At 35.6% G+C, this 15111-nt stretch overlaps 3 protein-coding genes across 6 annotated transcripts in view; 2 read left to right on the top strand and 1 right to left on the bottom strand.

Annotated features, from left to right (window-relative positions):
- LOC126962825 (mitochondrial import receptor subunit TOM22 homolog) overlaps nt 1-15111 on the top strand; it is a 448771-nt gene that overhangs the window by 391005 nt on the left and 42655 nt on the right. The window lies entirely within an intron of this gene.
- The window catches only part of LOC126962785 (cytochrome P450 2J2), a 72287-nt gene that overhangs the window by 47236 nt on the left and 9940 nt on the right, over nt 1-15111 (top strand). Inside the window, exons 9-10 of one of the 2 annotated variants that reach the window (XM_050804281.1) lie at nt 5009-5046; nt 13151-14245. In XM_050804281.1, coding sequence (XP_050660238.1) covers nt 5009-5031 — 23 coding nt within the window. In that variant the 3' untranslated portion in view covers nt 5032-5046; nt 13151-14245. Of the gene's footprint in view, nt 1-5008; nt 5047-13150; nt 14246-15111 lie in introns of those variants that run through there. The other variant, XM_050804291.1, reaches the window with a different exon arrangement.
- The window catches only part of HOOK1 (hook microtubule tethering protein 1), a 68998-nt gene continuing 57034 nt past the window's right edge, over nt 3148-15111 (bottom strand). For all 3 annotated transcript variants that reach the window (XM_050804024.1, XM_050804019.1, XM_050804036.1), the window contains 3 exons: nt 11124-11225; nt 8365-8433; nt 3148-6685 (listed from right to left, as the gene is read on the bottom strand). In XM_050804024.1, coding sequence (XP_050659981.1) covers nt 6515-6685; nt 8365-8433; nt 11124-11225 — 342 coding nt within the window. In that variant the 3' untranslated portion in view covers nt 3148-6514. The remainder of the gene's footprint in view (nt 6686-8364; nt 8434-11123; nt 11226-15111) is intronic.

The raw sequence follows: 15111 nt of genomic DNA, 5'->3' as shown, positions 1-15111 counted from the left end.
TTAGGTAGACATATGGTAATTTTTGTGATCTGAAATCTATTCACCTTTTGAATTACGTCTCTTAGTACTTCTCCTGCCAAAGTACTGAACTATTACTTCCCTAAATAGGCCAGCTCCTTCAGCATCTTCATGTCTTTATAGAAGCTAGTTTTTCTGCAAGAAATGATTAACTATACCTGGCACACTCCTATTCATCCTATAAAGGCCAGCTTAAATATTAACTCTCCAATGACATTTTTCTTGACTCTTGGTTAGTTGCTTCTTCCTCCATTCCCTGATAATTTAAAATATTTTATTTCCTATTTCCATATAGTCTCCCAATTAAAATGAGCTTTTCAGAGATGACTGTGTCTTGTTCACACACATTCAGTACCTGTTTCATGCCTAGCAGATGCTCAGGAAATGTTTGTTGGACATATAGTGGGGGTGAGGGGTAGGGGAGAGCAAGCAGCCAAGTGACATAATGCTGCAGTGAGCCATAAATTTTCTGTAGCCATGCAGAAAGCCCTATACCTCTATATTCCTTAATTTCACATTCTGGAAAAGGTGGGTTTTAAATATTGGTTACTAAGGTCACTCCTACTTTCAAAAATCTGACTTGTAGAGAGATCTTCTGAAATGGTAAGTTAAGGAGCTCCAAAAATCCATTCCATAAAGGCACTGAGAACATGAGCAAAAATAATCAAAATCAACATTCCAGAATGCTGAAAATTAAACGAAGTCACACAACAACCTAAGCATTTGTTTTAAAAAAAGAAGAGCTGCTCTCAGCAAGAACAGGGAGCTCTGTTTTAACTTGCCGTATGCCAGTTCTCCTCTCCCCAGCTCTCAAGTATCCTTAAAAGCAGCAGTCTCACAATTTTGGTACCTGTGAATAACAATGATCAAGCAGCCACTGGAGGGAACAGAATGGGTTTAGAGCACCCCAAAGGTCCCCATTCCCAGAAAGTTATCATTATATGACCTCTCTGGCAGTTCCTTGAAAAGCCCCATTCTCAGAACTTGTCTTTATTTTACCTTACTAAACACTCATTCTGTGCGAACCACACTACAGGACATTTGTTAAAAAAAAAAAAAAAAAAATCAGTGACAATTGTGCAACATTACAGTAAGCCAAGGTAGCAATACAAGTTGAGCTAACGGAGGATTAAAAGGATACACTGGGAATAGAGATGCCCACCAGGGCTTCTAACACTCTAACATATGCCTAGGAATCTAGAAGACCATGCACACGTGAGGGCTACATGCCTGCCCAGGCAAAGGCCTGGAAAGACCCTAATCTCTCATCTCTGACTGACTGTGGGGGTCTGTGTAAGCAAGAAACTAAGGTTACGATAGAATTGTAAACTACCTGCTGGTGTGTTAAAGGTATAACCCAAAACACACGTAGAGCCCTTTGGGAAAGGCTGAGAGACTTATTTCAAAACATTTAAGGAAATCTCTGGCCAAAATTAGCTGAACACTTTGCTTAAAAAGCACAGAATTCAGTGGCTGCACATAATGAAGAATGGAATTTTTACAGAATTAGTTCAAGTCTCTAAACAAAAGGCAACAACAGGAACAATAATAAACCATGGGGTGGGGTCTGATTTCCAGAGTTTCCAAATATTATTTACAATGCCAAATTTCCAATAAAAAATTATGAATCATGTGAAGAAACAGAAAACAATGGCTCATAGACAGGATGAAAAGAAGTTACTGGAAACAGTCCCTAGAGAAGCCCAGGCATTGGATTTACTAGACAAAAGCTTTACGTATGTTCAATGAGCCTGAAGAATTAATTATTAGCTAAAGAATTAAGTAAAATATGAGAATGATTTTCCACTGAATAGAATATCACAATAAGGAGTTAGAAATAAAAAACAGCAACTAACTAGAAATTCTAGATTTGAAAAGTACAGTAAGTACAAGATATCACAATAAGGAGCTAGAAATAATTTTTAAAAACTAACTAGAAATTCTATATTTGAAAAGTACACTAACTGAAATAAAAAATTCACTAGAGGAACTCAGCAGCACATTTGAGATACACTTGAAGATAAATCAATGAGATGATCTATTCTGAGGAACAGAATCAAAAGAGAATGAAGAAAAATGGGCAGAGACTTGGAGACATGTGGGACACCAAGTATAAACAGGTGCATAATGAGAGTACCAGAGAAAAGGATAGAAAGGGGAAGAAAGTATGTTTCAAGAAATAATAGCCAAAAATTTCCCAAGTTTAATGAAAAGCATTAGTCTGCAGATCCAAACTCAACTGCAAATAGAATAAATTTGAAGAAGTCCACACCTAGATCCACAATTGACCATCTTTGATAGTCAAGCTGTCAAAAGCCAAAGACAATGAGAGAAGCTTGAAAGTTCCATATCCCCTGGAACTTCAGAGGAATGTGAATTGTGTACATTCAAGCTAGATATCTAGAACAAAGCTGTATCCCACCTAATTATATAGGAATCTGGGAAGCACAGTTTTGGTTTTCTCTTTTTTTCCTGGATAATAATGTAACAAGCTAAAATATGGGATTCTATCACTAAAGTAAGAGGGGTAGAATGGATATTCAGGAATAAATAGCAGTCTCTAAAATTATATTACCCAGGAATGTCTTGGGTTTTTTTTTTTTTTAAAACAGTCTCACTCTATCATCCAGGCTGGAGTACAGTGGCATAATCTCAGCTCACTGCAACCTCTGCCTCCCAAGTTCAGGTGATTCTTGTGCCTCAGCCTCCCAAGTAGCTGGGACTACAGGCGTGCGCCACTGCACCTGGCTAATTTTTGTATTTTTAGTAGAGATGAGGTTTTGCCATGTTGGCTAGGCTGGTCTCGAACTCCTGACCTCAAGTGACCTGCCTGCCTCGGCCTCCCAAAGTGCTGGAATTACAGGTGTAGCCACCACGCCCGGCCCCAGAAATGTTTTGATTCCATGTTAATGCAAGATGTCTAGGTTCCAGAGGTGAAATTGGAGACATAAAAAGATATATTCCCAAATCATTTAATGTATCTTTTCATTCCCCCCCAAAAAAAGGAAAAACAAAATTAGAAAAATGCAATTACTTTTTCTTTACCAACCTAAATATTTTCAGTCCTCTATTTAATGCAGCAAATAAACATGCATTTATGCCCACTAAAAACCCATCAAAATCAACAGACACAGAAGAATAAAGTTTATTTACTTAAATCATTTCACAACTATTATATTGATAATGGACAATCATTTATTTAAAATAATATCCTAAATACTTACAAAAATAAATCAAATATTGGTTCTATTTTTCAAGTGTCAAAGTCTTTGCCATAGAAAATAGAAAGGACCTTTTATAAACTAAACATTACATTTGTGCTACATCATTTAATAACTCCACACTATTTTCTTTCATGGTGTGTGCTTTACAAATTTCCAAACTACTTCTTCACAATGTACAGGTGAACAGTAAGAATGTATGCATACATTCATATACACACATTTTTACATAGGAATGTTTTTCATTAAATACACATTTAGAGAACCTAACACAGACACTACTGTGGCCTAAAAGTCACCCCTAAGCCCCATGGTCAGATGTGCCCCTAGAAAGAAATAGGTATAGATGTGAAAACATTATCTAACATTCAAATTAGCACTCTAATTATCAGAAATGACATAATGAGGAATACTCACTTTAATATTTCTAAAAAAGACATTAATCTATACTAAATCATTTGACAGCCTTATTCATTGAAAAAATAAACTTCAAATTTTTTTCAATACATAAGTTAATCTCAACATAGACATCAATGCCATATGTACACACCCTTAGCCTTAAAAAGAAAAGGAATTTTAATGTTAAAGCAAGTGCTCAACATTGAAGATCATTTTCAAATTGGTCTGTGGTTTTACTTTATAATCACTAGGACATTTAATTCCTTATCAAATACACAAATGCTGAATATCTCTTTATTGGTAGATGTACTCAAGCCTCCCTTACAACACAGATGTGTATAAATCATGGTTCATGATGAAATGTTTATAATGCTTTACCACCCACAGGGTGTCAACTCACTACATTAATCAGATGTGGAAAAGAATCTCACTTCTGATCAGTTCCTGAATTTCTATATAATTAATCACAATAATACAGAACTTTAAATTACATTAGTCTTATATAAATACTTACATATCAAACATTTTAAATTCTACTTATCAACTAGAAAAGTGATAAATCAGAAAATTTGCTTTTCCTCTATTAAGAAAAATGAATCTAGCCTTATGTCCTTATCCAGAAATTGCACGATTTAGAAATTCCAAGTATAATGATCTGATCTGTGAAAACACTAATTTATTAAAGTTAATGTTTTACAATAAATTCCATTAAAACGGAGCTTGAAGGGTTTGTAAAATCTCAATCATAAGCAAGTAGAAACACCAAAGGGGCAGATGTCTTCACTGACTAAAATATGTCAAAATGCCATAATATTTAGAAAATGTTAAATACCATGCTAAAATATTTTCAAAGGCTTATTTTATTTTACCAGAAGTTCACAGGCAAGCAGATACTACAATAATATATGAAAATGAAACTCAACAATATAACTGTATCAAAATCTAGGAGGTAGTCAACAGAAGTAACCCTGATAGAACAAAATATCCTGGCAGGTGCTCCCTAATCTCGGAGATGCAAATGCAGTATGAAATTCTTGTATTTTCAGTAAAAAGTTACCAGGCAAAAATCTAAAAACCAGATATCTAAAAAATAATAACACTGTAAATGGAACAATACTCACACTGTATTTGCAAAGAAAGGCTATGAATAAAATTTAGACCACAGCTCTACAGCATGCAAGCCAAATCTGGCCTACCACCTGTCTTTGTAAATAAAGTTTTACTGAAACACAACCATGCCCATTTTGTTTATATATTGTATATGGCTGCTTTAACTCTATAATGGCAGAGTTGAGTACCTGCAACAAAGCTCATGTAGTCCACAAAGCCTAAGACATTTACTAAAATATTTGCTCTTTGTCCATTCACAGAAAGTTTGCTGATCCCGCTCTAGACACACTGCTGAGAGGTATGTACGCTGAACAGCACTGAAATGATTAACTACGGTTGTCACAGCATAAGGTATTCAACTGTATGGAATTTAAGGTGCTAATTATGTCACAATTCAGTTCCTTTTTATATCCGAAATAGTCCTAATATTTTTCTTCTTTTTGTGGTCTAACATCTAATATCAAATAGTATTTCCAAGTTACTTTAAAAAGACTTACTATGGTGCTATCCACTAGAACTTTCTGCAATGATGGAAATATTCTATAGCTGCCCTGTCCAGTGTGGTACCCACTAGCCACATGTGGCTATTGAACATCTGAAATGTGGCTGGTGCAACCAAGAAACTGAGTTTATGATTAATTAAATTTAAATTGTCATATATGGCTCATGGCTATGATATAGGACAGCACATATTTAACACAACTAAAATTCTTAAGTGCTAACTTTTAAAAATGACCCCAAAAGTTCAAAAGTAACACCTTTGAAAATAAGAGCTTTGAGCAGAAACAAACTGAATACCACAAACTGAGCACAAGATAAACTCCTTAATAAGTAAACAAAATCAAACTGACCCCACCTTGTTTCATCACTGCAACATCCCTTTTCAATGAAGCAAAATTATTACATGATACAATTTTTCAGCAGAAGCTAAATATAATTTTATGCTTAAAAGCAGTAACTGAAATCTTTGTTAATTACCTTAAAAAGTATATAGACATTTCACAAAAAGTATATATATATTTTGCTTGCTTTCCATCAGAAAGTTGCCTATTACAAATGTCAGTTTATTTCTTATGCTTAACATTTTAAACATGATGTCCAGAAGCCCTTATTTGCCATAGGTACAAATTAGAACTATGAGATTTTCAGAATATGTAAAATTTCCAATTAATCAATTTTATTATTCCAAAGTCATTCTAATTGTCAAATCTTCCAAATGTTATATCTTCCATGACATGACAAGGTAGAGGTACACATTCAATGGAAGAATTAAGGGACAGAAGTAAAGCCTTGTATATACTAACTCAAATCACCCTTGCATAGTTCTCCATGTGCCTGCCTCGACTGTTTTTATATAAATCAACAAAAAACAAAAAAAATTAAACAAATCTAGATAATGTTTTAAGATTAAGTATTACTGAATAACTATTGAAAATTAATTAAGTTACTAGTACAACTGAAAACATTTAACTAAAATACACAAGGCCAATTTGAAATTATAATACACTCAAAGGACAAATGTTTGTTTGAAATGTGTGTATAATTACATCCCCAATTATTCAAATGTGCTCCCGCAGAGAGATGGCTAATTATATACTTTGTTTTTGAAGTCAACTGGCAAAATTAATTTGATGCATGTTGATTTTAAAATACCTGATATCCAGCATCATAAACCTTCTTTATCAATCTGGTACTTAGTTGAAAGGTACAAAATATTTTAAGGACACTTCTATTTTATGTTTTTTTTTTTTTTTTTTTTTTTTAGTTTAATCAGATGTTGTAGCAGGGACTTTAACAGAGAGATTTCTTCTGGTGTTGGTGATGTGCCGTTGCTGTGCTAAGAAAGACCGTGCAGGAGTACATGCATTAGTGTCATTGCAGGCACCACTGCCGCTCACAAGTCTAGATTCCATCCCCAGTTTCTGGAATGCTAGACTCTGAAAAATAAAAAATATATATATTTTTTATTTAACATGACTAAACAGAGTTTGCCAAGTGCTTCTCACAAAGGCATTTAATCCTTAAAACCAACCTATAAAGCTAAGGCTTTCCTCATTTTTATAGAAAATAAGGGCTCAGAAGCTGATTAATCTGTGAAATGGTAATGCTAGTAAGAAGGCACAAAATCCAGTTTCTCTAATCCACTAAATTTAAAATTATTTAAAATAGTAACTTAAAATAATGGCCTGGAATTATACTTAATTATAACAAATTTTTGTGTTTGGGCCATCCTTCTATCACCTATGAGCAGACATGTCACAATAGAACAGCTTAGATCAAAGTTTCTTGAAGGGTGGTCCCTGGATTAACAAGATCAGCATCCCTGGGAATTTGTTAAAAATACAAATTTAGGGGCCTTATCCAGACCTACTGAATCAGAAGTTCTGCCAGTGCGTCTAGCAATTTGTGTTTTAACAAGTCTTCTGAGGCATGTTAATGTTTGAGAACCACCAGTATAGTTTAAATTTACTATAGTCTATCTCGATATTGATACCTGATAAATTATCATATATTGGCTGTTGAGTTTCTTATAAGGGAAGTCATTACTCTCCCACTAGACCACATAACACAATTTTACTGAGCTTAGCATCACTAGTAACTAGTACAGTACATGAATATTAGATGCTCAACAAATATAGATTAAAAAAAAATGAATCAATCATGGACAACTTGGCTACAATATCTTCACTGATGTATGTATTCAGAGGTCATGGAAGAACAAATAAATAATACATAGTCACTGATCTCAACTAGGGTGACTGACTCATGAGAGAAAGTTCTGAGAATACCTCACATGTAATTTCCTTCAGGGCCCTTTAAGCCACATTTTACCCAACAGAAGAAAGGAAAGAGCTCAGATGAAAAGCATGGTGTCATGAAAGCATGAGCCATGTTTCAGGAAGAATAGCTAGTGCTTTCTGGTGGAGCACATCATTCACACGTGGGAAGTTAATAAGTGATATGGCTTTGTATAAATAAGAAGAGATAAAAGTAGATAATAGCGTATCTGACTGACTAGAATAATACAAAAGAACCCCATACATCATGAAATGCTACTCTTGAAAATATCCCACTGATACTACCAATGACAAAATAAAACACATTTCAAACTATGCTATTTTCTCCTTGGTAGGACAAAGAGACAATGATGAGGAGTGACCCCTGGATAGAAAAAATAAAGTAACAAATACAGTAAAGGACCCACTGAGGCTTTAGAGGATGTTCAAATAAATACTGAGTACTAGAAGCATTTAATTTTGCATTACACAGATCTTCATATTTCTTCATAAATCTTTTATGGGCAAAAATTGAATGTTTCAGCTCAAATAAGGCAAATTAAAAGAGGTTTAAGAATTATTACAACTGTGCTTCATATGTATCAGCTAAACGCTGATGAGTCACAAAATCAATTTAGTGGATTAGAATCAACGTTAAAAAAGAATATGACAAAATATCTGAGTGCAATACACAGGGTAACTTTTGTTTCAGTCATACACATACACATGCTATGTCTTGGTTTATGGTATAAAATAAAATATATTTTCTTATGTTGTACTTGGTCAAAAAAGTTTGCTAAACACTGTTCTCATCAATCATTTGCTGAACTTCAGCTCACCTTATTATACCAGGCAGAAACAATGAGTTTTTCTTCATAATCACGAAATTTTGCTACTTTGCATTCACTCTGAAAAAAGATACGAGGACAATTAAAATCCCAGAAATTATCCCAAATTACTAAAGACAGAATAATTTCTTCACTATGCTCATTATTGAGAGAATCTAAAGATTGCACTTGTGAGACACACAATGTAGTCAAATGTAAACTGAATCAAGCACAAATGCATGCACAACACCGTTAGGAAGGAATAAGATTTGTGACTAATAAACTTTTATTTCAAGAAATTTACTGGTAGAAGAGAGTGATTTAAACATAAATATACACAACTGGTGATCTTAAGGCTACTGCCCCCCATATCTAGAGAAAAAAGTAACAACTGGCCTAGGTAAACAAAACAGAGCTGCACCTGTGGAGGAGTCAAAACTAAGGAGAAAGAGGACATAGTCAAAAATACCTGGAAAAAATCTTTTTAAGTTGCCTATAAAGTTTAATACAAATTTTTCTCTCTTAATTGTTGGTGGCCTGTGTACTAGATTCCATAGCCATATTTATGTGCCATCACAGAGACTGACATACTTTTCTTGAGTACCAGATATAGTTTGGTTTATATAAATACTATTATCTTGATACATAGGATGTTCATGATACAAAAAGTATATAAGAACCAAGCCCAAAAGAGAGGTGATGCTCTTCTTCAGACTCACACCCAGTCCAGGCACAGAATTCCCAAGAGGGATGGCAGATAGAACAGTCTCTGCTATTTACATTACATTTCTTCTTTTTACTTTTTGCAGTGTGTGTCTAGATGAATACACACAAATTAAACGCCCAAGTGCTGTGACTTAACCTAAGCTTTTCCTCAGAGTCTTACAGTTACAGGGACTATTTTCTCATTATATCTGTTGGGAATGTACATTTCAAACATCAACAATAGTGTATATTTTCACTGACTTTCACTGGGACATAAACAGAGCAACTTAGATTTCAGCAATTATCCAATCCCAGTCTCATCATTTTATAGATGAGAATATGGCGAGCCAGAGAGGAGAAGCAACAATTTTAAGACAAGAAGTTACTAATAATGCTGCAACCCTGGCCTTTGAGTTATGTAATATTTAATGTTAGGGTACAGAGATAAAAGATACAGTCTTTGCCCTCAAGACATGTACACATATACCAAAAAGAAAACCAATGCTGTTGTGGAATAAATTCATGAGTTCAAAGTACATGGACTCACTGTGGAGAGTGAGACAGTATTAAACTTCCCCTAAAGAATACATGAAAAGTTTAATAAAGAAAGAGATATTTGACTTAGAACTTGAAGAATTAATAGCATTTCTTCAGACAGATCTCCTTACTCAGTGCTTTTGAGAACACACAACATAGCCTGGACAAGCATTGATAGCAAGGGCATATCAAGTTGGTGTTGTACTATGGATGTAGGAAGAATGGTGTTGTACTATGGATGTATGGAGGAGGGGATGTTAAAGTCTTTAAGTCTTTAAATAAAAATATTTCTACCACAGTTCATACCTACTTGCTCAAATACCAAGAAAAAGGTACATAAATAGAGTGCATTTCTTTGAAATATAACATTCCTAGATGATTTAAAAAGAAACTGAATACAGCTGGGTGTGGTGGCTCATGTCTGTAATCCCAGCACTTTGGGAAGCTGAGGAGAGTGGATCACTTGAGGTCAGGAGTTCCAGACCAGCCTGGCCAACATGGCAAAACCCCATCTACTAAAAATACAAAAATTATCTGGGCGTGGTGGCATGCACCTGTAATCCCAGCTACTAGGGAGGCTGAGGCAAGAAAATTGCTTGAACTTGGGAGGCAGAGGCTGCAGTGAGCCAAGATTATGCCACTGCACCCCAGCCTGGGCGACAGAGCAAGACTCCATATCAAAAGAAAAAAAAAAAAGAAACTGAATACCATTTATGAGAATTTCAAGGCCAGTATGTAGAATTCAACATGACTCTGCAATTATGCATATGTTATTAAAAGGTAGTATATATTTACTTCAAGAATAGCATCAAATCTCACTACAGTATTAAATATAGTAGTTTTGTAAAACACTTTGCAAAGGAAACCAGAACGTGCTCAATTATAAATCTAAGAATACATAATTCCATAGTGACATACTTACCTAAGTATCATAAAAATAATATAACCACTAACACTAAAATATCTTTAAAATTTAGACTCAGCTAATTAATGAGAGCATGCCATTACTAATATAATTTTGCATGATTAATAACTAAGATTGCCACTTTAGTTCAGGCGTTCACTAGGATTCTGTGAGTACTTCCTTCTGCCAGAAATTCCACTACTAATAAGTTTGTTTAGGTTCAGGTGAGAAACGGCTGAAGGTAAGAAAAATGTGGTTGACTGAGTCAGCACAGTATCTTTTTTAGACAGTAAAGGTCAGGTTTTTATCCCCCAAATGAAATCATATTTGCATAATTTAAAAAGAAACATTATAGCAGGACTCTATTAGAAAGTCAGGGATATCCATATAATGACCGTTATTGACAAGGAGAGCTACAATGCTGCATATAAACAGGGTATATGAGCTACACACAGACCATCTACTGGGTGGCCAGTGAGATGCTTTGTAATAAACACCCTGGATGCTAAAACATGACATTTTTAACTTCTTGTAAAATGTCATCATTAATGGCAAATATATGACAACAGTTAATTACCAGGATTCTATAAAATAATTAAGAGATGAGTAAATATAAAAGTTTTACCTCCAGAATCTCAATTCTTCTCTCTTTCTCTGCCAACTGCTTTCTTAGTAGCATTATTTCAGCTGATGCTGGATTTAACTTGGGATCTAAAGTTTTTATTACCTATTTAAAGAAAACAATTTTATGCTCACTTTATATTTTAAAGTATTAAAACATATAGAACATATCTTACAAAAACCATGTAAGTAAGGTGGAAAATAATCCACAAATTCATCCAAGAGCTAACTGTAGCTTGTTTTACAATCCTAACTGGGATAACAAAAATAACTCAGTCTATATACAAGAAACAGTATAAATAAACAAGAAAAATATAAATGTCCCCATTCCAAAATCAAATTTCCCTTCTCCAAAGCTCAGTACATGGAAATAGTTATTTAGCCTTTTCAATACTCAAACTTTAGAAATTAAAGTCTTGAAATAACCCTTTCTATATTTATTTGACTTGAGAATTTTTAAAAAAATCAAAATGAATTCAATAACTCTAAGGAAACTTACTGATTTTATAAAGTAAGAATAACACACACAGAAGAAATTCTTAACAATAATCTTTTTTACTATTATTATCTAGTCAAGTGTAATTCAATATATAAGATCAATATAATAAATGCTAGTGATTTTATTTGCAAAAGGTAGGGTGCTGAATCGCATTTATGTTATTACTAAAAATTGAGTAAAAAGATATGTTTAACCAGAATGTAGTAAAGAGATTCGGCTAAACTATGAAGATAGCATTCTGTTAGAAAACCAATTCAGAAATGTCAAGAATATATTTCCAGCGAAACCATAAATTTCATACAGGGACATCGGCATGATGTAGTTATAAAACTATTAAAAATATTTAAAATTATTTAATGAGTTAGGACAATTTCATCTATATTTATAGAGGTAAAAGAAGACTGGATGGTAAAATACCAAAATATTATTGTGGCTCCTTCTTTCATCCAAAAATCATTTACTGAGTGACAACTATGTGGCAGATACTGGCAGATGAGGATTCAGCAATTTATGGGAGACATGGTGGCTGCCCTCATGGAATGCACACCATAAAAGCAGAATACATTGAATAATTTATATGAATTTAATTACAAAAAGAAAATCATAGTTTATTATCTCTAAGTGATAAATGGTTGTGATTTGTATATTTTCTGAATTTTCTACAATGGACATATGTTATTACTTTAACCAGTATCTTAACCAGTATTTAAACCTCTTGCCCCAAATAAGGTAATGGGGAAAAAAATCACATTTATGAAAGCAAGCAATTGTCTTTTAAATGATATTATTCAATGGTGGCAAGAATATGGTATTCATTGTCATGGTTTTAATTAATTATAGTCCTTTTAAAATGTCATTTAGAAATACATATCAAGCATCTTATGGTCTTATCCTATGACTCAATACTTCCATTTCTAGGAAATAAGGTTAAGATAATAAACCAAAATAAAGAGAAAGTTTTTCTGTATAATTCTGTTGACTATAGTCTTATTTATAGGAGCAAAAAAGGAAAAGGGAGTGAATACAGATTATTTCCAATAGTAGGATAATGCTCAAGTAAACTATGTTATATCCCACACAACTAAGTATTATGTAGGCATTATTTCACTTTTGCAAAGTCTGTTCCATAAATGTGGTGTGGTCACATGCCTGCACTCCAAAGTGGGAGTGAAAGTGATTTATGCTCTTTTCAGGCCTCGCCCATTACATATCTCCTATGCAATCTAGGCTGTCTTTCTTCTGTACTAGTTGGACAAGGTCAAGTGAACCTGGGGTCCCTATGCTGAAGAAGGCAGAATCTCTGTCAGCTTAGGACTCTGAATGACTACATGGAGAAGTGGTGCCCTTTCCCCATTTATGGTTGGACTCAATGTGACTATGAAGTAAACCTCTACCTTGTTAAACCTTGAGTCTGATGAACATTTGAAAAGTGTTTAACTGCCTAATCTAAAACTAAATGATACAACAATTTCAAATATGTTTAAAACGCTAAATTTTTACAAAAGATAAAATGTTCATATTGCTGTTTCTAGAAAAACTGTATTCTTAGAAAATCTGCAAAGATTCTAGCAAATAAGAATCCTGGGCTGAAGGCGGCGCCCAAGATGGCTGAATAGGAACAGCTCCAGCCTCCAGCTTCCAGCGTGAGCGACACAGAAGATGAGTGATTTCTGCATTTTCAACTGAGGTACTGGGTTCATCTCACTGGGGCATGTCAGACAGTTGGCGCTGGTCTGCGGGTGCAGCCTGACCAGCGAGAGCTGAAGCAGGGCAAGGCATCACCTCACCTGGGAAGCACAAGGGGGAAGGGAATTCCTTTTCCTAGCCAAAGGAAAGTGAGACACACAACACCTGGAAAATCGGGTAACTCCCACTCTAATACTGCACTTTACCAAGGGTCTTAGCAAATGGTACACCAGAAGACTATATCCCACACCTGGCCCAGAGGGTCCCACGCCCACGGAGCCTCCCTCATTGCTAGCACAGCAGTCTGAGATCTAACTGCAAGGCAGCAGCAATGCAGCAGCAAGGCTGGGGGAGGGGCACCCACCATTGCTGAGGCTTAAGTAGGTAAACAAAGCCACTGGGAAGCTCGAATTGGGTGGAGTCCACCACAGCTCAAGGAGGCCAGCCCGCCTCTGTAGACACCTCCTCTGGGGACAGGGCATAGCTAAACAAAAAGCAGCAGAAACCTCGGCAGAGGTAAATGCCCCTGTCTGAAAGCTTTGAAGAGAGAAGCAGATCTCCTAGCACGGAGGTTGAGATCTGAGAACGGACAGACTGCCTGCTCAAGTGGGTCCCTGACCCCCGAGTCGCCTAACTAGGAGACATCCCCCACTAGGTGCAGACCAACACCTCACATGGCGGGGTACACCCCTGAGACGAAGCTTCCAGAGCAAGAATCAGATAGCAACACTCGTTGTTCAGCAATATTCTATCTTCTGCAGCCTCCACTGCTGATACCCAGGCAAACAGGGTCTGGAGTGGACCTCAAGAAAACTCCAACAGACCTACAGCTCAGGGTCCTGACTGACAGAAGGAAAACTAACAAACAGAAAGGACACCCACACCAAAACCCCATCAGTACATCACCATCATCAAAGACCAAAGGCAGATAAAACCACAAAGATGGGGAAAAAGCAGTGCAGAAAAGCTGGAAATTCAAAAAATCAGAGCGCATCTCCCCCTTCAAAGGAAAGCAGCTCATTGCCAGCAACGGAACAAAGCTGGACAAAGAATGACTTTGACGAGTTAAGAGAAGAAGGCTTCAGTCGATCAAACTTCCCAGAGCTAAAGGAGGAACTACGTAACCAGCACAAAGAAACTAAAAACCTTGAAAAAAGAATGGATGAATGGATAACTAGAATAATCAATGCAGAGAAGACCTTAAAAGAACTGACAGAGATGAAAACCATAACACGAGAACTACGTGACAAATGCACAAGCTTCAATAACTGACTCAAACAACTGGAAGAGTATCAGCGATTGAAGATCAAATGAATGTAACGAAGCAAGAAGAGAAGTGTACAGCAAAAAGAGTAAAAAGAAATGAACAACGCATCCAAGAAATATGGGATTATGTAAAAAGACCAAATCTACATCTGATTGGTGTGCCTGAAAGTGACGGGGAAAATGGAACCAAGTTGGAAAACACTCTTCAGGATATCATCCAGGAGAACTTCCCCAACCTAGTAAGGCAGGCCAACATTCAAATTCAGGAAATACAGAGAATGCCACAAAGATACATACCCCTTGAGAAGAGCAACTCCAAGACACATAATTGTCAGATTCAACAAAGTTGAAATGAAAGAAAAAATGTTAAGGGCAGCCAGAGAGAAAGGTCGGGTTACCCACAAAGGGAAGCCCATCAGACTAACAACAGATCTCTCCGCAGAAACTCTCCAAGCCAGAAGAGAGTGGGGGCCAATATTCAACATTCTTAAAGAAAAGAATTTTCAACCCAGAATTTCATATCCAGCCAAACTAAGTTTCA

The sequence above is a fragment of the Macaca thibetana genome, chromosome 1, assembly GCF_024542745.1.
Source record: "Macaca thibetana thibetana isolate TM-01 chromosome 1, ASM2454274v1, whole genome shotgun sequence".
NCBI classification, from domain to species: domain Eukaryota; kingdom Metazoa; phylum Chordata; class Mammalia; order Primates; family Cercopithecidae; genus Macaca; species Macaca thibetana.
This window is presented reverse-complemented; position numbering and strand designations above follow the sequence as displayed.